Genomic DNA, 24,323 nt, shown 5'->3' on the forward strand with positions numbered 1-24,323 from the left:
TGCCTGCTCTCGTCGCACTTTGGCCCCGCCTGGTTTGAGAGAGCAGGAGCTAAGAGGAAGTGTGAACGAGCCGAGCCCTCCCTCCCTCCCTGTGCAAATAAATAAACGTAGCCTGTCTTTTCCAGGCATGGATGACGGTTGCACATAGACACGATGGCACTGCGACATTACACCCTCGACTTCAACCTCTCTGCGGCAGGTAAGACGAGCAGCGGCGTGTGCGGCGGCCTGTGCCCGGCGTGCAGCTGCCCCTGTGCCCGGCGAACACTGACCGTTTCCCGGTGTGCAGCCGCCTGCACGGGGGCTGCATGCTAGTTAGCTGGCTAGCATGCTAATAGCATCAGGCTAGTCTGTCATTGCCCTTGAAAAGAGTTCGGTTGCTGGTTCTGGTTTTTGGTTCTGGTGGAGCTTTGGCTCACGCCGCACACATCCATGTGTTTTGGACAAAATGGGCTTTAAATATTTAATTATTTCACACTGAAATGATTGATTTGAATGTCTTTTACGTGTGTGTGTGTGTGTGTGTATAAAGTCACACATTTACTCTACAGTGTCAGTTACATACTGCTCAGGGTTGCCAGGTCTGAGCGTCAAAAGCCGCCCTACGGTCGCCATTCAAAACCAGCTCAATTTGTGGAAACAAAGCCAAACCCAGGAAAAAGCCCACAATCGCAACTTTAAATACACCACCTAACTGTTGCAATGCACTTATTGTAAGTCGCTTTGGATAAAAAACATTTAACCTCACTGCTTTTGTCAAAGACAAAAACTGGACATTTTACACAAGTATTACAATAAAATGTCTTGAGTGAAACTTGAAGAAACCGCTTCACTGTTTGAAGAATTCTTTATAGACAGAAAACAACAAACACCTTATTCTTCAATCTTCATTAATCTGGGACACTGAAGGAAAATCACAACACTTACGATTCTGTTAGAATAAAAATACATTTATATCTGTTTCACTGAAGAAAAGATAAAAGTGCAGGATTTATTTATTTAAATGGTTAGGGTTACGTAGACTTTATGCACTTTGTTCTAATGTTGTGAATAAATAAAAGTACACTATTCATCTAAATATATATCGTTACCAAGTTTCTTAATGAAATGAGGTAAAGTTGGGTGGAAGTGACCTGGCTGAAGATGTGTTTACAACAAAAACTCTGTTTTTGATTTGCCATCTCTGCTATAAACCCATAGATACCAGTGTGTTGTTAATTGAATTGTGTGTTGTCTCACTAATGGATCGTCACTACGCTCTAATTGTACCTGTGAAGAGGAATCAAACATTTTCACAGTCAACTACAATCACATGACATCGAAACAGTTCAGTGAGTTCACATTGATTCAGTTTCAGCCTCTAAAAGGCTGATGCTCGACAGCCAGAAGAAATTTGAAAAATAAGAAAAACTGAAGAGCTGGAAACACTGAAAACAGCTCAGTACAGTCTGTCTGTCTGTCAGTCATTCAGTACAGTCTGTCTGTCTGTATGTCTGTCAGTCCACTGTTTCATAGGAAGTTGCACATGTCTGGCCACGTTTGTACTTTCATTCTGTTTATCATGCTTTAAAACTAACCTGTTGATAGATATAAGTTAGTATATGTTGGTATATACTGTACGTAAGTTAGTATGTATGTTAGTGTATAATAGAGTAGAATAGAAATACTTTATTCATCCCCAAGGGGAAATTGTTTAAAGTAAGTTTATAAGTTAGTATATATGTTAGTGTATAAGTTAGTATATATGTTAGTATATACTTAAGTTAGTATGTATGTTAGTATATAAGTTAGTAGAGATGTTCCGATACCATTTTTTCCCGAGTACCGATACCGATACCAGTGTGTTATAAAAGAAATATATCGTACTACGCCTGCATGACTGTGATATTATTATCATTGGTGGTAAGGTTTGGCTCAGGTTAAACCCTCTGTAAAACATGAACAAATACAGCAAATGGACACCATTTATTTTTACCAGTGATATGTTATTTCGTTTTTCAGCTTGTACGTTTGTTTTGACTCTGGTCCAAACACCACAGCACTGGCAGAGCTTCATGTTTTCATGACAACTGACCGGGAAAGGACGCACGTGACATTATTTTTACATGACTCCAGATTGTTAAAATGAGTCTTTGAAGTAACACTAAACTTTAAAAACAGAGGCATACATACGCAGGACACAGGTACGCTGGTTAGTTGTAGCGCTGCTCTTTTCGTTTAATAAACGGGCCGCTCCAGTTTGACTGTAGGCGCGCTAATGGAGCTAACGCAGCTAACAACGCTAATGGAGCTAACTGGTAAATACTGCCAATCCGCCGACATGATGAGCTAACGTTAGCTCCTTGTCTACAGGCGTCGGGTGATCAGTTCTTCTTCACACCTCTAAAACAGCACAGCACAACTGTTTCAAGAGTTGCGAAGAAGAACCGTGTCAGAGCTAACGGAGCACTAATAAATTATGTGGTATCGGATCGGTGCATGGACTCCAGTACTCGCTGATACCAAAATTTTCGGAAGTATCGGAGGCATTTCCGATACTGGTATGGGAATCGGAACAACTCTATAAGTTAGTATATGTTAATATATACGTAAGTTTGTATATAGGTTAGTATATATGTTAGTATACAGTTAGGCCCAGAAATATTTGGACAGTGACACAAGTTTTGTTATTTTAGCTGTTTACGAAAACATATTCAGGATACAATTGAGAGTATTCACATCCAAATTGGAGCAAGGGTTTAGGAATTACAGCGCTTTAATACGTAGCCACCTCTTTTTCAAGGGACCAAAAGTAATTCAATTCAATGTCATTTGTATAGCGCCAAATCATAACATAAATTATCTCAAGGCACTGTACATAGACAACATCAAGGAGAGCAGAGAACCCCAACAGTTCACACAATGAGCAAGCACTAGGCATCAGTGGAGAGAAAAAACTCCCTCTTAACAGAAGAAGAAATCTCTGCCTCCCCTTCTGCTCTTACAGACTCTGGGAACCACAAGTAAACCTGTATTTTGTGACCTAAGTGGTATGTTAGGGTGATAGGGTAAGACTAGGTCTTTCAGGTATGAAGGGGCCTGACCATGAAGTGCTTTGTACGTGAGGAGGAGGATTTTAAATTTAATTCTAAACTGTATGGGGAGCCAGTGTAGAGAAGCTAACACTGGAGTTATATGGTAAGTAATTGGACAATTTACTCAGAAGGCTGCAAAAAAAAAAACAAGGCTGCATGGGCTCTTCCCTCGTTAACCTGTCATCAATTAAGCAGTTAAACGGTCTGGAGTTGATTCCAGGCGTGGCGTTTGCATTTGGAAGCTGTTGCTGTGAACACACAACATGTGGTCAAAGGAACTCTCAATGGAGGTGAAACAGACCATCCTGAGGCTGAAGAAAAAGAAGAAATCCATCAGAGAGATAGCAGAAATGTTAGGAGTGGCCAAATCAACAGTTTGGTACATTCTGAGAAAGAAAGATTGCACTGGTGAGCTTGGGAACTCAAAAAGCCTGGATGTCCCCATAAGACAACAGTGGTGGATGATCGCAGAATCCTTTCCATGGTGAAGAAAAACCCCTTCACAACATCCACTCAAGTGAAGAACTCTCTCTAGGAAGTAGGTGTATCAGTATCTAAGTCTACCATAAAGAGAAGACTTCATGAGAGTAAATACAAAGGATTCACCTCAAGGTGCATACCATAGTCAGCCTCAAAAATAGAAAGGCCAGAATTGACCAAAAAACACCTGAAGAAGCCAGCCCAGTTCTGGAACAGCATTCTTTGGACAGATGAGACTAATATCAACCTGTACCAGAATGATGGGAAGAAGAAAGTTTGGAGAAGAATTGGAACAGCTCATGATCCAAAGCACACCACATCTTCTGTAAAACATGGTGGAGGCAGTGTGATGGCATGGGCATGCATGGCTTCCAATGTGTTGTGACAAAAGACAGAAGCAGCCAGATGAATTCTGAAGTGTATAGGGATATACTTTCTGCTCACATTCAGCCAAATGCAGCAAAATTGATTGGCCGGCGCTTCACAGTACCGATGGACAATGATCCAAAACATACTGTAAGAGCAACCCAGGAGTTTTTTAAAGCAAAGAAGTGGAATATTCTGCAATGGCCGAGTCAATCACCAGATCTCAACCCACTCGAGCTTGCATTTCACTTGCTCAAGACAAAACTTAAGGCAGAAGGACCCACAAACAAGCAACAACTGAAGACAGCTGCAGTAAAGGCCTGGCAAAGCATCACAAAGGCCAGCCTTTGGTGATGTCCATGGGTTCCAGACTTCAGGCAGTCGTTGCCTGCAAAGGATTCTCAACAAAATATTGAAAAGTAACATTTTACTTAGGGTTATGTTTATTTATCCAATTACCCTTTTGAATGAGGAGCGTTTGTATAAAAATAGCTACAATTCCTACATGTTTAATCATATATTTTTGTTCAACCCCTTGAATTAAACCTTGAAGTCTGCACTTCAATTCCGTTGTAGTTGTTTCATTTCAAATCCAATGTGGTGGCATGCAGAGCCCAAATCATGAAGATTGTGTCACTATCCAAATATTTCTGGGCTTAACTGTATATGTTAGTATGTATGCTAGTATACAAGTTAGTATATATGTTAGTATGTAAGTTAGTATATAAGTTAGTAAATAAGTTAGTATGTATGTTAGTATATATGTTAGTATGTAAGTTAGTATGTATGTAAGTTAGTAAATAAGTTAGTATGTATGTTGGTATATATGTTAGTATATATGTTGGTATGTATGTTATTATGTTAGTATGTAAGTTAGTATGTATGTTAGTATATATCTTAGTATGTAAGTTAGTATGTATGTTAGTATATATGTTCGTACGTAAGTTAGTATATAAGTTAGTATGTAAGTTAGTATATATGTTCGTATGTAAGTTAGTATATAAGTTAGTATGTAGGTTAGTATATAAGTTAGTATATATGTTAGTATGTAGGTTAGTATGTAGGTTAGTATAAGTTATCAACAGTAAAATACGTGATAAAAATGAAATATATGTAGGGTTTGAAGTGCCAGGGTAAAATGGCTGTTAAGGGTAATTAAACAAACTAAATGAACCCATTTTAAACACAAGGTCGTTGTTTGAACACAAACCTACAACAACGAACTCCAGGGTTAGAGATACAACTATTGTTCCTGAACATGTTGATGTGTCGTCGCTCATCCTTTGTTGTGTGGGTCGTTGTGAGACTTTGAGAAGATAATGCATTGTGTGTGTACTTTTATTTACACTGTTCTGTTCTAAGTGTAACGAGTATTATTGGAATATTTCACTGTTGTATTCTGTTTTCTTCCCAGTTGACTCTGCTTCAACAGTTCCTGGACTTCTGTCCATATTTCATGAGCAGGAAATGACAGAAACTGTCCATGATACAAATGGACATGGATACCTTGCAACTTTTGTAGGCAAGAATGGCCGGTAAGAACATTTTCCTTTATTTAGACAATGACCTGTTGTGTTGTATTTGGAGGTAACACGTAATGTAGTTTATTCCATGTTCCATGTTTACATTTCTAATGTAAGTGTGGAGGGCTTTGAGTTGATAAAATAAATAAAAATCAATCAGTTCAATAATTAATAATTTCTTGTTTGGGGCGTGTTCTTAGTACTTTTTTGTTGCTGTAGTATAAAAGTCGTGCATGACTGGATTTGGCTTAGGTTAGGGTGAGAATTTTCAACCCTTTGTTCTCACTTTATTAGGTACATAGACACCATTCTAGAGTGGCAGGTGTGTCTCAGTGTGTTGTTGTGCTGCTGTAGTGTCTCAGTGTGTTCTTGTGCTGCTGTAGTGTCTCAGTGTGTTGTTGTGCTGTTGTAGTGTCTCAGTGTGTTCTTGTGCTGCTGTAGTGTCTCAGTGTGTTGTAGTGTCTCAGTGTGTTGTTGTGCTGCTGTAGTGTCTCAGTGTGTTGTTGTGCTGCTGTTGTGTCTCGGTGTGTTGTAGTGTCTCAGTGTGTTCTTGTGCTGCTGTAGTGTCTCAGTGTGTTGTTGTGCTGCTGTAGTGTCTCAGTGTGTTGTTGTGCTGCTGTAGTGTCTCGGTGTGTTCTTGTATTGTCATCCACTGGCTTCTCCTGTACACTATGGTCAAACTGAGTGGCTATTTAAGTTACTTTGCCAAACCAGTTCTCCTTTGACTGTATACAACCAGAGAACTGCAGCTCGCTGATACGTCTTCTCGTTGGTTGTATGTGACAGTAACCATATATAAGCCATTCCTAACATCGTGCAGCCCACTTGACCTCTTCAAACATGCAAAGATGAGTTTAAGGCACTTTAATCACCTTTGGTGTCATGTGATTGACTTTCAGGTATAGTTTTCAGCAAGCAACAACTTGTATAAGTGTGTTTAATAATGTGGACATTATAGACATTATTTTTACTGTTGCAGATACAAAGTCTCTCACACAGGCGTTAAAACAGCTTGTGATAAAAACATGCCTCCCTGTGCTGGACCCAGTTCCCATCAGTAAAGAGCTTTTTTATTTGTTTTTTGTCAACCTATAATGTATTTAGTTGATTTAGTTTGGAGCCCTCCATACTTTAGCTAACTGTGCGTCTGAGAGTCTTCTGAGTAAGATGAAGGTAAAAGTAAAAACAGACAGAATGCTGATTCTGGTGATGTTGAAGTAAAAAATTCTAATGTCTTTTACTCAGGCTTGTGGTTCTGCGTGTGCACGCCCATGGACTGATCACCATTGATCTGCAGTGTTATGAAGAGGACAACATTGCACAACTAGACAATGTAGGTGATTTACACAACTCTGAACAACACTTAGTAAAATAACAGTAAAAAAACGCAGGGATGCATGAATGACAGTGACACACGCTGTCTGTTTGCTTCCAGGCTCTAAACAGACTTTACATACAGTTGGGGGAAAAAAGTATTTAGTCAGCCACCGATTGTGCAAGTTCTCCCACTTAAAATGATGACAGAGGTCTGTCATTTTCATCATAGGTACACTTCAACTGTGAGACAGAATGTGAAATCCTGGAAATCACATTGTAGGATTTTTAAAGAATTTATTTGTAAATTATGGTGGACAATAAGTATTTGTTCACCTACAAACAAGAAAGATATCTGGCTCTCAAAGACCTGTAACTTCTTCTTTAAGAAGCTCTTCTGTCCTCCACTCGTTACCTGTATTAATGGCACCTATTTGAACTTGTTATCTGTATAAAAGACACCTGTCCACAGCCTCAAAGAGTCAGAGTCCAAACTCCACCATAGCCAAGACCAAAGAGCTGTCGAAGGACACCAGGAACAAAATTGTAGACCTGCACCAGGCTGGGAAGAGTGAATCGATAATTGATAATCTCCCTCGATCTGGGGCTCCACGCAAGATCTCATCCCGTGGGGTCAAAATGATCATGAGAACGGTGAGCAAAAATCCCACAACTACACGGGGGGACCTGGTGAATGACCTGCAGAGATCTGGGACCAAAGTAACAAAGGTTACCATCAGTAACACACTACGCCGACAGGGAATCAAATCCTGCAGTGCCATACGTGTCCCCCTGCTTAAGCCAGTACATGTCCAGGCCCGTCTGAAGTTTGCCAGAGAGCATATGGATGATCCAAAAGAGGATTGGGAGAATGTTATGTGGTCAGATGACACCAAAATAGAACTTTTTGGTACAAACTCAACTCGTTGTGTTCGGAGGAAGAAGAATGCTGAGTTGCATCCCAAGAACACCATACCTACTGTGAAGCATGGGGGTGGAAACATCATGCTTTGGGGCTGTTTTTCTGCAAAGGGGACAGGACGACTGATCCGTGTTAAAGGAGACATATTATACCCTTTTTCCCCCAAGTAAAAATAGTTCCCTGGTGTCCTAATGAACATGTCTGTGACATGCCTTGGTCAAAGGATGAAGCACCATAGCAATTCAATAACCCTGCTAAACCCGCCCCTTTCAGAACGCTCGGTTTTGTGCCTGGTCCCTTTATATGCAAATGAGACACAGGCAAACACACACCCACTTCTTCCAGGGGGTTTCTGATTTGTCCTTTTTACTGCACTCACTCGCTCAGCTCCTGTTCCCCCCGCTCCATTCCTCTCCCCCTCCCTCCACTAGTTCTCTGACAATATCAACATGGCAGCGTGTGCGGAAAACAGCGAGAATGCCGTCACAGGAAGAGAAATCCGACACAAGGCTCAAGCTGAACACTGCCGAACTGTAAATCAGTTAAAAACACTTAGGGACAGCACGCGAGCGGCGAGCTGCATAAACTGCCTCTGTATGTGACTGTATCAGACTGAGTGTGTGCTCCGGTCATGGAGGACGTACTGAACAAATATTTTTAATTAGGACGTTTCAGAATGGTCAGTTATGAGCTCTATTTGCCCTTTTCTTAAAAATGTGTGTGTTTGTACTAAATACTGGCCGCAGTCTGATGTGAAGTGGTGCGAACACACAAACACACGTTTGCTGACTTTATCCGGCACATTAGCTTCATATATAAAATCCTCTGAGGCTGGAAGTTTGTGTAAAACACTGTGCTCCACTGTGCAGCCACCAACAGCACACTTGTCCCTTCGCGTGGACATAATACCGCTCTTCCTCCCTCGCCTGCACTCTCTCATTTTATAGGGCTAAGGTGGAGCTAAGTTACAAAAAGTAACAAAAGTTATGTCTAAGTACATGAAATGACACAGGGAAAAAGAATGGAACACATGAAGAAAAAAGATGGCACAGGAAGCCAATAAACCAGCTGAAATCTGTCAGTATTTAGGAAGCAATCCAATATATAATTTATATTATATATTGTGAACACACAACATGTGGTCAAAGGAACTCTCAATGGAGGTGAAACAGACCACCCCGAGGCTGAAAAAAAAGAAGAAATCCATCAGAGAGATAGCAGAAATGTTAGGAGTGGCCAAATCAACAGTTTGGTACATTCTGAGAAAGAAAGATTGCACTGGTGAGCTTGGGAACTCAAAAAGCCTGGATGTCCCCATAAGACAACAGTGGTGGATGATCGCAGAATCCTTTCCATGGTGAAGAAAAACCCCTTCACAACATCCACTCAAGTGAAGAACTCTCTCTAGGAAGTAGGTGTATCAGTATCTAAGTCTACCATAAAGAGAAGACTTCATGAGAGTAAATACAAAGGATTCACCTCAAGGTGCATACCATAGTCAGCCTCAAAAATAGAAAGGCCAGAATTGACCAAAAAACACCTGAAGAAGCCAGCCCAGTTCTGGAACAGCATTCTTTGGACAGATGAGACTAATATCAACCTGTACCAGAATGATGGGAAGAAGAAAGTTTGGAGAAGAATTGGAACAGCTCATGATCCAAAGCACACCACATCTTCTGTAAAACATGGTGGAGGCAGTGTGATGGCATGGGCATGCATGGCTTCCAATGTGTTGTGACAAAAGACAGAAGCAGCCAGATGAATTCTGAAGTGTATAGGGATATACTTTCTGCTCACATTCAGCCAAATGCAGCAAAATTGATTGGCCGGCGCTTCACAGTACCGATGGACAATGATCCAAAACATACTGTAAGAGCAACCCAGGAGTTTTTTAAAGCAAAGAAGTGGAATATTCTGCAATGGCCGAGTCAATCACCAGATCTCAACCCACTCGAGCTTGCATTTCACTTGCTCAAGACAAAACTTAAAGGTGACATAGACCGGAAGCTCCAATTACCGCTGCGTTTGTGTGTGTATCTGCGTCATTACCTCGTTTATGAAACCCTAAAGTTTCAGAACAAACAGTTCAGCCACTGCTGAGAAAATAGTGTTGTATTGTTTTCCTGGGCTCTGCGAAGCGGATCGACACTTCCTTAATTTGATGTCGTCATCAGAAATCCTCACCACCGTAGCGCCTCCCGGGCACATCCGGTTGCGTACATTCAACCGCAGAAGAAGAGGAAGAACTAGTCTCGTTGTAGCTGCTGAGATGCAGAGCATCCACCGTGCCAGAGGGGGAGCTGTGTATCTGAGAGCTGGCCTATCTATTACGTCACTTCATGGTACCTGGCCAATCACAGGACAGTAGGAAAGCTCTCGTTGGCTGGCCAATCACAGCAACTGTTTGGTCTGAAACAGCGCGGCTGACGAGAGCGTCAGTGAGGAGATATTTTGATCGGCTCGTTTGCAGCGATTAGGAGGTTTTTAATCATGAAAACAAGTTAATATATGCAAGTAGACCTCCATAACTAACATATATGTGTGATACAAGCATTCTATGTCACCTTTAAGGCAGAAAGACCCACAAACAAACATTGCGTCAACATTTTTCTCCGTAAATATATTTCCGATGGCGCTATTGGGATGAAATTTTCACCAGATGTCAGTAACAACCCAAGTTATCTACACATACAAAGAAATAAAAACATGAATGTCCATGACAAATGTTATGTGTAAGTACATGAAATGACACAGGGAAAAAGTATTGAACTCATGAAAAAAAAAAGGTGCAAGAAGGCACAGGAAGCCAATAAACCAGCTGAAATCTGTCAGTATTTAGGAAGCAATCCTGCCCCCTATCAGTGCAAATTAATATCAGCTGGATAAGTCCTAATAGGTGGCCTATAAAGGTTTCTCTTTACCAAGGTGACACTCAAGAAGCATTTCAAGATGGGTAAAAGCAAAGAGCTCTCCCAAGACCTTCACAAGCTTATTGTAGACAAACATACGGATGGCATTGGTTACAGATGTATATCTAAACTTCTGAATGTTCCAGTGAGCACTGTTGGAGCTATTATTCGGAAGTGGAAAGAACATCATTACACCATTAACCGACCACGACCAGGTGCTCCTCGCAAGATTACTGACAGAGGAGTCCATAGAATAATTAGAAGAGTTGTCCAAGAACCAAGGACCACTCGTGGAGATCTTCAGAAAGACCTTGAAGAAGCAGGTACAGGTACTTTCTCCCTGTGTCATTTCACTTTATTACACACAACTTCATTTATGGACTCCTTTGTTTTTATTTCTTTGTATATGTGGATAACTTGGGTTGTTACTGACATCTGGTGAAAATTTCATCCCAATAGCCCCATCGGAAATATATTTACTGAGAAAAATGTTGACGCGTTCAATACTTATTTTCTCCGCTGTAAGTATTGTATATGTATCGTGAGACTTTGAGCCAAAACCTCCTTCCATCAGTGAGAGCATTGAAGATGAAATGTGGCTGGGTCTTCCAGCATGACAATGACCCCAAACACACCGCCCGGGCAACGAAGGAGTGGCTCCTTTTGTTATTGACCAAATACTTATTTTCCACCATAATTTACAGATAAATTGTTTAAAAATCCTACAATGTGATTTCCAGGATTTTTTTTTCACAAGTGTACCTATGATGAAAATTACAGACCTCTGTCATCATTTTAAGTGGGAGAACTTGCACAATTGGTGGCTGACTAAATACCTTTTTGCCCCACTGTACATGTGTGTGTGTGTATATATACATGCATGACCTCTGGTCAGGGAGATGCTGCATTTTTCTACATGATGTATTTTGGAGTGTGTGTATTTAGTATTAAGTATTTACCACTTCTTGTTTTGTTCACAGCTTTTAAATGCACTGGAAGAGAAACTGAAAGTTCTCTTAAATGACAATATAACAAGAATTAAAAGGTATGTAGCTGGGGTTTGTGGATCTGCTCATGTTGTCGAAGGGTGACTCTTATGTTGTCGTCATATTAATGTGTCGTTCACTCTTCTGCCTCGAGGCTCCCAGCCCTCGTACGCGGAGCCAAAGTCGACAGATACTGGCCGACGGTGGACGGCAGACTGCTGGAGTATGACTTTGACCAGGTGGTGTACGAAGAGGATTCTCCATACCAAAACATCAAAATATTTCATTCAAAAGAGTTTGGAAATACACTATTACTGGACGGAGATGTTAGTAAGTACATGTGGAGTCTGTTTCCTGTGTCTTAGAATAACCAAGTCTAACAAACGACTCTTATTGTAATCTTAATTTAAAAAGTTTCCAAGACGAGAAGTTGCATTTGTGAATGCTGTGAACTCTGTGTTCATGCACATAATCATACACAACTGTGCCACTGTCTGTTTATTTTATTTTAAACACCGAATCTAGTCACTTAATTTTGGCGTGTCATCAAAAACACATGATGAGAGGAGACAACAAGGCAACAATAACAGGCTGTTTAAACATAATATGCATTAAATATCCACTTCCGCTGTGTAAGATCAGCTCACTGTGTTTCCTTTTTATCTGCGTTATTGTGTGGTGACGATCGTCATCAATGAAAATGTCTTCATGCTCCTTGTTCAGTGTGTGGATTATGTTTGTTTCTGGAATGTTTTTGTATAAAGCAAATGGGCACACGTTCATATCAAATATGAATAACACTGATTATTTTGTTACTGTGATTTAGAGTTCTCAGCGGGTCGGGTCGACCTCGGGCTTCCCTTTTTTCCGCTCATAAAACACGCTTCTTGTAAATTATATATTGTTTGTTGTGAATCGTCGCTGTTCACGTGTGGTGTAGAGAGGGCCGGAGCTGACGCCGCTGTGTGCGTAACCCCGACACTTTGGGCTTCTTAGTGTCATTTTTGGAGCCTTTTATGATGCTCAGTGTGAACTGGAGGGGGAGAAATATCCCACTCTGCATCTTGAACCACTCAGACATCACTGCCAGCAAAATGCCAACGATGCTGCACAGAGTGCAGCCGTGCGTCAGCAGCAGCAGTAACAGAAGTAACAGCAGCAACGCCCATCTCCCGCTGCAAAGAAAAGCTGGGTCGGGTTCGAGCGGACAATTAATGCTGGTGTTTCGGGTTGGCTTAAAATGTTCAGGCTCGTTGAGAACTCTAATGTGGTTTTATAAGGCTGCATTTACACCAAGCACTACAGTTCACTTCAGTTCACCACAGTGCAGTTAAAAGTGTAAACCCTGATGTGGATCACTGTCTATGATGCGTGTGTGTGTGTGTTAGGATTGGTTATTTTGGTAGCGTTCCAAACTTTAAATGCACTAAACTGAAGCTAACTGTGATGTGTCCATCTGCAGATCTGTCAGAGAGTGATTTGTCTTACACTCAGGCCATCATGGGTGGTGGAAAAGAGAATTATGCTGGAAAAGAGGTGCTGATATTAGGAGGAGGTGATGGAGGCATCCTCGCGGAGCTGGTCAAACTAAAGCCAAAGATGGTCACCATGGTGGAGATATCCTTTAAAAACAACCGTTCCATGTCGCTGTTTTCTACCCTCACACTCTTTGGATTCTTCCTTAGCAAAATATTAACATTGACCAGAAAGTGATTGACGGATGCAGAACACACATGAGGAAAACCTGTGGAAATATCCTCGACAACCTGAAGGGAGACTGTTACCAGGTAAGTGCTCAACACTCTCCGCTTACTAATAGAGGTTCATTAAAGAAATCCGTCCCGTTCGGTACGCTTCTCACGGTTCGGGGCACATGTGCATCGTTCGGTTTATGACGTGCAACTTAAGTAATCCTTGTGCCAGTAACCCAGTGAAGTTTGTTTCCATTTGGTATGAGGAGGCGTGTCCTATTGAGTGCAGCATTGTTTCCTTCTCCTGTGTGGGAGCATTGTGGATTTACTGTAACCTATGGTGGACAAAACTGTAACTGTATGCAAACACTGCACAACACCTGTTACTTATGCTAGTGGCATAAGTGGAGCGAGTCGGGGAAGAAAAGCAGCTTCTGCTCCTGCAGCATTTAAACAGGCAGATAAGGCAAAACCATCAGTTAAGCGGTGGGGGTGTTTATAGTGAAAGACATGCAGCCTTATGCCGTGATGGAGGACGCAGGATAAAATATTCCATCCCGTGGTCACTTAAGCAACAGAATTGTCAGAGAATTGTGCGACGCTTCCGTGGCTCTGAGGACAGATGGATGGAGCTCCAGTCACTGTCACTGCTCGTTACATTCATTCAGAGAAGATGAAAAGCTCTGTTTTACAGACCCGCCCACTTTATGAAAGACACACAAGTGAACATCTTTGTGAAGCACCGACACAAGCACAGACACAAGCAGTGACACAAGCACCGACACAAGCAGTGACACAAGCACCGACACAAGCAGTGACACAAGCAGTGACACAAGCACAGACACAAGCAGTGACACAAGCACCGACACAAGCAGTGACACAAGCACCGACACAAGCAGTGACACAAGCAGTGACACAAGCACAGACACAAGCAGTGACACAAGCACCGACACAAGCACAGACACAAGCAGTGACACAAGCATCGACACAAGCACAGACACTCTCCTCTTACTGTTTCTAAATCTCTGGATTGTTACGATGATCCCTAATCAAGCTGCCTCATTATTTCAGTTTTTGCATGATTGCATGATATGTCCTTAAGAATATCTAATTTAAAAAACAATCTAATTATGAGGCTATAAATCTGATACATGGTATTTTAGGAGTTTAAAAAAATGAGAAAAAAAATAACCAAACTGAAAACTGTAGATTTTGTAAACCTTTCCACCCCTACTTACTAAATGTTCATATGATAACTGTATGATCACTGTGTGATCTTGAATGTTCTTGTATAAAGGAGATTATATTATGTACATATATATATATATATATATATATATTATTGTGTTGTTTGTTGCAGATACTAATCGAGGACTGTGTCCCTGTGCTGAGGAAGTACGTCATGGAGGGACGCATGTTTGATTATATCATTAATGATCTTACCGCAGTTCCAATATCGACGGAGCCAGAAGAAGGTTTGTGTATTTTCCACACATTTTGTGTATATAATGTTTTCTATAGAGTTAACGCAGCATAGAGACGTGTGAATGTGTCTTTTTTAGACTCCACGTGGGAGTTCCTGCGTCTCATCTTAGACCTGTCAATCAAAGTCCTGCATCCTTCTGGGAAATATTTCACTCAGGTAAATCGTTTTTTTTAAGTTTTTATTAAGTTTCTTTGCTGCTTAAGATGATTATATTAACATTATTATTATGTTTATGTCAGTATTAGAGATGTAACGATATGAAAATTTCATATCACGGTTATCGTGACCAAAATTATCACGGTTATCAATATTATCACGGTATTGTTAGATGTGTTCAAAATGTTCCAAAAGTACTGAACACACACACTGAAATCTTTTAACCAAGTTTTATTTAAAAAAAGATATTTTATATTATATGATTATTATTATTATCATTATTATTATTATTATTATTAATAATAATAATAATAATTATCATCTGACTGACTGACACACACACACACACACACACAGGTCCTCACTCTGTGTCGGATAATAATTAAGTAGCAGTGGTCGTACACAGCATAAAAATTAAATAAAAAAACACAGAAACAAACACATTTTGGTCTGCTACGGTATGTGTCGTCTGCACACTATTCGCTTTCGCGAGACAAACCATGACGTTTCCCACTATTCCGAAATCCCGTTTTTGTTGACTTACTCGCTGAAAAGTTGTGTGTGGTGGTCACGGAGATGGCTCGTCATATTGTAAGTGGCTTCGCGGAGATTTTTTTTTGCATTTTCTGCACAAGGATTGATTGTCTTCAATTAGTTTACCCTCAACATCCTTTAAAAATACAAAATATGTCCAGACTTCTGATCTTACGGGGGGGGGGGGGGGGGGGGTAATCTCTGGAGCGCAGGTGGCTTCAGCCGTGTTGTCGCTGGACAGACAGTGCAAACTGCGCATGCGCGCCCGCTTGAGCGAGTGCCGTTCAGGCGCTGCTGCTTCTCCAGGAAATGAGCAGTATCACTGAGTTTTTCGGTAATCAGTTGCGGAAATCAATCACGGTTTTAACGATAATTAAAATTTGAAACGGTATGATAACCGTCGCGAATTTTACCGCGGTTTATCGTCATACCGGTAATCGTTACATCCCTAGTCAGTATATAAGTTTGTTCACTGAGATGAATCCACACATTTTTTCTATAAATACTATAACATAATCTGATCTAATCTAATAACATAACATAACATGACGTAGATCAGGTAAAAGTCGCGTTGAGACGAGTTATATTGACTTCTGTTCTCTGACATTTTCAGTTGACGTGTAGTTTTGAGGTCTGGTTGTAGTCGGACTGACAATAATGACTTTTTTCTAATGTGAACCTCAGATCTGATTCAGATCAGATCTGAGGTTCATATTCATGAAAGCTTGTGTCCTCTCTCACACACACACACACACACACACACATGCACAAATCATCGACGACAGAACATGTGGTGTATCAGACACGGTGGATCAGTGGAGCACATTTAGTTTCTAAAGGACTGAACTCCACCTGTGATGTGATGTTGCAGGTAGACTTTCTTTCTGCGAGGCAACAGTGTTAACCAGCACTTCACTGTGTGGCCTTCATTCTGATAGCAGAGATATAAAGTGTTATTCTTGTTATTGTGTTATTTAGTAAAGGATGATTGTGTGTAACACTGCTGTTGTCTGCTCTCAGGGTAACGGCTTCAGTCAGTCTGAGTCACTGAGTCTGTATGAAGAACAGTTGGGAAAGCTGTCGTGTCTGGTGGATTTCTCCAAAGAGGTGGTGTGTGTGCCCTCCTACTTAGAACTGTATCCTTCATCAAGTTTCATTAAAACTAACAAGTGTTGTGTTCCGTAAAGCTGGACGTCTTTATCTGTCTTCTGTTCTTGATGTTTTCTTAGTGGATCATGTTTCCTCCACTTCCTGTGGTCTTCTTCACAAGGTTCTTGTGATGTTACCTGTGATGTGTCTCCATTACTTCCATCGTGTTCTCAGGTTAATTGAACTGATTGATTGGTTGTTGTGTAAAGTCCTTAACTGTTCGTCTCAGATGGGTTTTTTACACCGTGTGGAAGAAGTAGAGCTGCTGTTTTCTCTGCAGGTGGAATGTGATGCTGAACTTGTTCTTCTAATTCTTCTTCTTCTTCTTCTTCTTCTGCTGTAGCCTTAAGGCCGTGTGCTTAGACTGAATGTGACTCCATTGCTTGGGCCTAAAATGTTGCAAGGACAGATTCTAGAGAAACAAACTAAATTCCTGTGATGTCACACGAGTATGTTTTTAGTCTTAGTAGCTCAAACTTACCCTCACATTTAACCCCTTACTTTTGGCCATTTGTCCACAGTTGTCCAGTCAATTCCTGGACATGAGTGTGAAAAGTTTAGAAGACGTGGTGCTGGAGTTTTAGAGAGGAATCTGTATCACACATGTCTTTTACTGCGTTCATGTACATTATTGAATCTGTGAGGAGTGAAAACATGACCTTTTTTCTTTTTATGTTCACTGCAGATTTGAGTATAAATGAGACTTTTCTCCTTCTCGTCTTGGGTCACTTGAGGGGATTTGACCAACGTGAGCTGCATCTGTTCGACTCTAACCATTACCTTAATGTCACTTTGACTACTGACACAAATATCTGATGGCATTTTTCCATTTGGACAAATAATCCTCAGTGAGGTCACTCCTTATAGACACATGATGTCACATAATCCAAAATCTAGTTACGATCTTCAAATCAAAGAGGTTTCAACCAGACAGCATATCTACAAGGCCACGGCCTCTCTTAAGTGGCTGCATTCATAGAAAAATGAAGAAACAAAGCAGTCCAGGACCAGGAAAGAGGGAGGTCATTTAGAGATGGATCACTGCTGTGCAGAGAACACCACCAGGCTTCATAAACTTTCATTCTTCTTTCATTGACTTAGTTTTACTGCAATGTCAAAGCGTTCCCCGGGTGAGGGAAACATTATCACTAAGATGTAGAAGCTGTGTTGCTTCTGGTCTGGTCTGGTCTGGTCTGGTCTGCGTGTAAAGCAACCAGGGGCATTATAAGGGTCAGATATTTGCAGTTGTGCGATGTTTTGCTCAGTCAGTGTAAACAGCTGTGACTCTGTCATCTCCACTTTAACTGTACTGAGCGACGGTCGTCACGTTGGTCAATCAAGTCAATTTGTTTTCCATTCAGTCTGAACACGAGCCATCAACGCCATTCTTCCCCAGTCTTTTACCGTTGTTTACTACAATTCCATTTGAATTGTATTTCTGTTGTTACTTGGTTTTGGAATGTCCTTTTGCATGTATGTTTGAGTAACTGTTGAAGGTTTAAACACTGATTTGATACACTGATGATGTGTAAGTCAACTAACAAGTGGGTTCTCTCTGGTTTTCTCTTTGTTTTTGGATTTATTTTTTAAATTTCTTTGAGTTTTAAGTTCAAATGTTTGTGTTTGGCCGATTGAGACACTCGGATGCTTTTACACTCAGCTTTTGTTACTGTTGCTCTAATGTGATTTCATTCTTTCAGGTTGTATCAAAGGCAACATGATACTGATTTCTTGAAGTCCAAATGTGTTTTAAAAGGGAAACTGTTTGATCATCTGTGCATGTGCTGTTTTTATGTCATGTTTTAGTAGCACCTTGGTTTCTCCTGATGTATTTAAACTTTTTCTAAGACTGTATTGGGTGCATGTAAAGGACGGTGAATGTAGCTTGCAAATACAGTACAAACCAACTCTGTGGGACTCAGTTACATTTAATTTATTCCATATAATTTCACCAAATGCTGTTCTGTCCCACATGAGAGATTTTTTGTGATCATCAACAATAAAAATGTTTTGGGGGGGAAAACAGTTTTGACTTTTCTATCTGTTTCTCATTTAACCCTTTCACTGTTTGCGAGACTGTTCATATTCTGTGTAATTACAGTCATAAATATGTAGTTAATACTAAATTTATGAGTTTTTTCAAGCTGAAATTTGAATACTGTCCTCGCCTGCATTTCTAATTCAAACCATGTCAAGGTTGGTGCCTTCAGTGAGTCTCCTGCCAAGTATCAACCATTCTTCCATTTATAGATGCTATAAAGAAACATTTTAATTTTCAGAACAATAGTAGAAAATAATCTGACGATGAATTAGTGATAGAAATAACAAACAGCTTTAAAAAAAAAAAAAAGAAAAAGGAGTCAAAACAATAACAAGTCAATTAACTGTTCTATATATATTATATATATATACGTATATATATAAGTTTAATATAAATAACTATTATATAAGTATATAATGGTTATGGTAATCTGATATTGATTTGAAATGGATGACACAACGTTTCTGATCATGAAGGTCAAACACAGGCAATAATGACGTCATTAACGGTTCTGTAAATAAGTTAAAATGCAGCTTTCTTTTCATATAAGTGTAGTTGATTCTCTGCAGCAGTTTAAAATACCTTAAATATTAGTGTTTATATTGGCATGGTGTTGCCTGCTATGAAGTAAATATATGTGTAGAAATACAAATAAAAAAAAGTCATAACACATAAATGATAGAACTGTGTTGATTTACATTATGTACAGGTATGAAAGAGTTCCCTGTGGATCAGGGCGTGGGCTGGTTTCTGTTCTGCATGTTAAGTTCATTGGCCACCACGTCCAGAGTGGGTTCTTCATCAGCTGTGATTATTCTGTCAACAAACGGACTGCCTACAAAACAGTGAGGACTTTGTTATTTCAACTCAATATTAAACCTTTGGTTATTCATATCCACACTGTAATAGTAACATTGTATATAATCATTTTCTGCTTTGGTAAGAATGGATATCAACACACAGCACTATTATTTTGTTGGGTATTAGTTTTATTTTGAAAGCAACCTCCCTTAATTTGAGCTACTTTAAAATTCACTGAATAAACTGTAAAGCATCAGTTAGAAAATAAAACTGCTGAGTGATGAGAAGTGGATAATATAAATAATAACAATAATAATAATAATAATGAGTATATTCTAGTGTGTCAGTCAAATATCACTCACCAATGCCATTTATCCTCTCTGTTGTGTCGTTGACGAGAAACGAGGAACTGGACGATGAACTGTGCGACTGCAGCGACCTCGACGACGGAAGAGACGATAATCCGGTCACTGACGACTTCTTCATCGTCTTCTGTGTTGCTGTGCGACTCCATTCTGTGAGGAGAGATTTGACGTCAGTGGTTTTTATACCAACCAACGACCACCTGATATTTAACTATCAAAGTAACAGCAAACAGAGGATATTTCAGAGGAAGCATCATCATCTTCATCATCACACAAACAAACATATCGAACCTGAGTTTTCTGCAAGTCTCAGTCTGCCACAGCACAAGTAAACTCTCCACTGCTTCCTCACGTTGTCCTTCACCAGACAGTGGAACACAAATATAAAGAAACCTGAAGAATGAAACACAGTGGAACACAAATATAAAGAAACCTGAAGAATGAAACACAGTGGAACACAAATATAAAGAAACCTGAAGAATGAAACACAGTGGAACACAAATATAAAGAAACCTGAAGAATGAAACGCAGTGGAACACAAATATAAAGAAACCTGAAGAATGAAACACAGTGGAACACAAATATAAAGAAACCTGAAGAATGAAACGCAGTGGAACACAAATATAAAGAAAACTGAAGAATAAAACACAGTGGAACACAAATATAAAGAAACCTGAAGAATAGAACACAGTGGAACACAAATATAAAGAAAAGTGAAGAATGAAACACAGTGGAACACAAATATAAAGAAAAGTGAAGAATGAAACACAGTGGAACACAAATGTAAAGAAAACTGAAGAATGAAACACAGTGGAACACAAATATAAAGAAACCTGAAGAATGAAACACAGTGGAACACAAATGTAAAGAAAACTGAAGAATGAAACGCAGTGGAACACAAATGTAAAGAAAACTGAAGAATAAAACACAGTGGAACACAAATATAAAGAAAACTGAAGAATGAAACACAGTGGAACACAAATATAAAGAAACCTGAAGAATGAAACACAGTGGAACACAAATGTAAAGAAAACTGAAGAATAAAACACAGTGGAACACAAATATAAAGAAACCTGAAGAATGAAACACAGTGGAACACAAATGTAAAGAAAACTGAAGAATAAAACACAGTGGAACACAAATGTAAAGAAAACTGAAGAATGAAACGCAGTGGAACACAAATATAAAGAAAACTGAAGAATGAAACGCAGTGGAACACAAATATAAAGAAAACTGAAGAATAAAACACAGTGGAACACAAATATAAAGAAAACTGAAGAATGAAACACAGTGGAACACAAATATAAAGAAAACTGAAGAATAAAACACAGTGGAACACAAATATAAAGAAACCTGAAGAATGAAACACAGTGGAACACAAATGTAAAGAAAACTGAAGAATAAAACACAGTGGAACACAAATATAAAGAAACCTGAAGAATAAAACACAGTGGAACACAAATATAAAGAAAACTGAAGAATAAAACACAGTGGAACACAAATATAAAGAAACCTGAAGAATGAAACACAGTGGAACACAAATGTAAAGAAAACTGAAGAATAAAACACAGTGGAACACAAATATAAAGAAACCTGAAGAATGAAACACAGTGGAACACAAATATAAAGAAACCTGAAGAATGAAACGCAGTGGAACACAAATGTAAAGAAAACTGAAGAATAAAACACAGTGGAACACAAATATAAAGAAACCTGAAGAATAAAACACAGTGGAACACAAATATAAAGAAACCTGAAGAATGAAACACAGTGGAACACAAATATAAAGAAACCTGAAGAATGAAACACAGTGGAACACAAATATAAAGAAACCTGAAGAATAAAACACAGTGGAACACAAATATAAAGAAAAGTGAAGAATGAAACACAGTGGAACACAAATATAAAGAAACCTGAAGAATAAAGAACATAGATGTTGAAATGATCAATGAAAAACTTGGAAGGGTTTGGTTTCCACTACATACGCAGTTATATGCGATATATACTATTTTCTTAATCTTATAATAATCTTTAATATTTTGATTTTTTTGGTTCACTTCTGTGGATCACAAGCTCACAGCAGACAAACTAAGTGTTGTTTTTGAATAATTTTTGTTATTATTCGGCCTCTTTATGAATGCAAACGTTAAAATAAAAGAAATGTGTGAGCTGCATTCTTTGAACTCGCCGACCTCACTGAGGGAAACAAAAGCACTCTAATCTAATCCTAACCCACTGTAATCTGTTTGTTTGCAGCCGTCTAACTTTACTCGTGCATTGTTGCTGATATTTCCATTTGTCTTAACATAAATAGCTTCTTGTTTACAGTGTGGGAATCCAGACATCGATGATAGAGGATTAGGATTAGGGCGTCATGTATAAACAATTTTGCAAACAAAATAATAATACAAAAAACAGCCAGACTTTTGAAATTAAAGGCAGAATAATCCGACTCTTTTATTATTATTATTATTATTATTATTATTATTGTTGTTGTTGTTATTGTTATTATTATTTTGTTTCACACATGCTCCTAATCCTCTTCCATAGATTTGACAGTGGTGTGAATGGAATGTCGACACTCATGTGCATTTTACTATATAAACTTAATCCAACACCACAGAGGTGTTTTATATTCACAGGTTATTGGTTTTATTTGTTTACGTAGCCATTGGATTAGTCATCCAACAAAAACATGATAAACAAAAGTAAACTCACCCTGCAGCGAGTTAAAGATGGCAAAGAGGTACATGAACGCCAGGTTCACCGGACCCCAGGCGAAGAAGGCAAAGCCCCAGGTGAGACCCAGCAGGATGGTTATACCCAACACACTGCGCACATCCTGAAAGGTGGTGCGATGCTGCGCGTTGTGAGGGTTCTGCCTCTTTATCCGACACAGCTGGACCAACACCACTATTAACATGGCAAAGTTGAAGAGGAAAATGACACAGAAATAGGCCACAACGGCAACATAGAAGGCAATGTCATTCTTCAGCCAGCAGCTGTGGGAGAGAAGGAAAGCATCAGTTCATGTATCTGAGTCATGGACACGAGGTCAAACGATGCATCTGAGAATCAAACTCACAAGTCATCACTAGTACCATCAGGAAACCTTCCATAGGAGACCAGACCATAGTTATCCTTGTCAATGGCAATGACTATAATGACCACGAGCATGGGGACGCCCCAGCCGACCAGCGAGAACCTCAGCATGTAGTGTGATATGTAGCTGTTGAAGACTTTCACGAGCGCCATGTACATGTGAACAGCTTCAAGTCCCATCCAGGTAAAGGAAACAAGAAGGAAGTAGTGAAGGAACCAGGCAGTGGAGATGCAAAGGCCCACGGCCTCTGGGTAGAGCGCCAGCCAAGCATCGCACAGGAAGACGAGGTTGAGCATCAGCAGAGCCAGACACAGCTGGATCAGGATTTTAGATGGGATGTCCTTGCGCAGCTTCCTGCAGGGATGAAATGGTTCAGAAAATGTGGAAAAGCAAAATATCATAGTTTCACTGTAAGAATTAATGAGACTCCTCCTCCTTTTCCCTGCCTCACTGTGTCATCACCATCTCCACTTTCTGCTTCATAAACAATAATATACAAAATATACAATAAAACACATTACATTACATTGCATTACATTTGGCAGACGCTTTTATCCAAAGCGACTTACAATAAGTGCATTTAAACATTTGGGTACAAACAAGAGCTAGAAGTAAGAAAGAGCTTCAAGTAAGCCAAACTATAAAGTGCTAGTCATAAGTGCGATGTATAAGCAAGTTTTTTTTTGTTAGTCGAAACACAATGTTCATTTTGTAAATTCTCTTCGTATTAAGAAGAAAATCACAATTGTTGAGGCTTCAAAACGAGAGTCTAGATTCTTAAAGGTGAAAGTGAAGAAACATGTGTCCTCCCCTTTCTTTTTTTTTCTCAGGCTAATTCTAAGAAATACACATACATCACTTTGCGGTACTTCGAAAGTACAGTTGTAAATACTAACTCAAAGGCCAAGTAGGTGAGGAGGGTGATGGACAGGAAGATGGCTGAGACTCCGCAGCCGATATATGTGATAAAGGTGAGGATTGTTGCGTGAAGTCGGTCGGTTAGAGTCTCTCTGGAGAGGTCCTGTAAGAAAAAGAAAAAGAGGAGTCGTCACTACAGCGAGCAAATCATTAAAATACATGTGAAAAAGTTTGTCTTCTTACCAGCAGGATTGCAAAACTGGTTAAATGGTTGCAGCTACAGATTGTTATGTTGTCTGTGCTGTTTAAGACAGAACAACCTTCAGGATTCCAACCACCGGAGCCGCCTGTTGGTACAACACACAGATGAAGCATATTTTCATCTTTATTTGATTCTGATAAAAATGGTGAAAAAACACAAACTCACTGTTAGACGCAGAGTCCCAGAAAACACACACGGGCACAAAATCATCCTGTGGTCGTGAAAAAGGCACAAGAACTTGCGGTAAATCTGGGTTTACGTCGTGAGTCAGGTACAAAGTAAATAAATAAATAAATGCATAAC

General features: G+C 39.7%; 2 protein-coding genes across 3 annotated transcripts in view; one reads left to right on the forward strand and one right to left on the reverse strand.

Moving 5' to 3' along the window:
- sms (spermine synthase) lies at nucleotides 1-18,615 on the forward strand. The gene is made up of 11 exons (XM_058626652.1): nucleotides 1-199; nucleotides 5,335-5,455; nucleotides 6,689-6,776; nucleotides 11,569-11,633; nucleotides 11,729-11,904; nucleotides 13,037-13,191; nucleotides 13,272-13,361; nucleotides 14,626-14,740; nucleotides 14,828-14,907; nucleotides 16,462-16,577; nucleotides 16,820-18,615. Exons 1-11 carry the CDS (start codon nucleotides 154-156, stop codon nucleotides 16,848-16,850), a joined length of 1,083 nt encoding a protein of 360 aa, XP_058482635.1. The 5' UTR covers nucleotides 1-153; the 3' UTR covers nucleotides 16,851-18,615.
- The window catches only part of LOC131458029 (adhesion G-protein coupled receptor G2-like), a 24,532-nt gene continuing 18,716 nt past the window's right edge, over nucleotides 18,508-24,323 (reverse strand). For both annotated transcript variants that reach the window (XM_058626651.1, XM_058626650.1), the window contains 8 exons: nucleotides 24,186-24,231; nucleotides 24,002-24,105; nucleotides 23,797-23,921; nucleotides 22,883-23,254; nucleotides 22,516-22,799; nucleotides 20,089-20,190; nucleotides 19,795-19,947; nucleotides 18,508-19,466 (listed from right to left, as the gene is read on the reverse strand). In XM_058626651.1, the coding sequence (XP_058482634.1) occupies nucleotides 19,363-19,466; nucleotides 19,795-19,947; nucleotides 20,089-20,190; nucleotides 22,516-22,799; nucleotides 22,883-23,254; nucleotides 23,797-23,921; nucleotides 24,002-24,105; nucleotides 24,186-24,231 (1,290 nt within the window). In that variant the 3' untranslated portion in view covers nucleotides 18,508-19,362. The remainder of the gene's footprint in view (nucleotides 19,467-19,794; nucleotides 19,948-20,088; nucleotides 20,191-22,515; nucleotides 22,800-22,882; nucleotides 23,255-23,796; nucleotides 23,922-24,001; nucleotides 24,106-24,185; nucleotides 24,232-24,323) is intronic.

Source organism: Solea solea, chromosome 4, assembly GCF_958295425.1.
Source record: "Solea solea chromosome 4, fSolSol10.1, whole genome shotgun sequence".
Taxonomy (NCBI): Eukaryota; Metazoa; Chordata; class Actinopteri; order Pleuronectiformes; family Soleidae; genus Solea; species Solea solea.

Bases quoted from the DNA above. Each gene is read 5' to 3' on its own strand.
- sms (XM_058626652.1), top strand. From the start codon at position 154: ATGGCACTGCGACATTACACCCTCGACTTCAACCTCTCTGCGGCAG. The intron at 200-5,334 runs GTAAGACGAGCA...TTTTCTTCCCAG, and splicing joins CTTCAACCTCTCTGCGGCAG to TTGACTCTGCTTCAACAGTT. The intron at 5,456-6,688 runs GTAAGAACATTT...TCTTTTACTCAG, and splicing joins TTTGTAGGCAAGAATGGCCG to GCTTGTGGTTCTGCGTGTGC.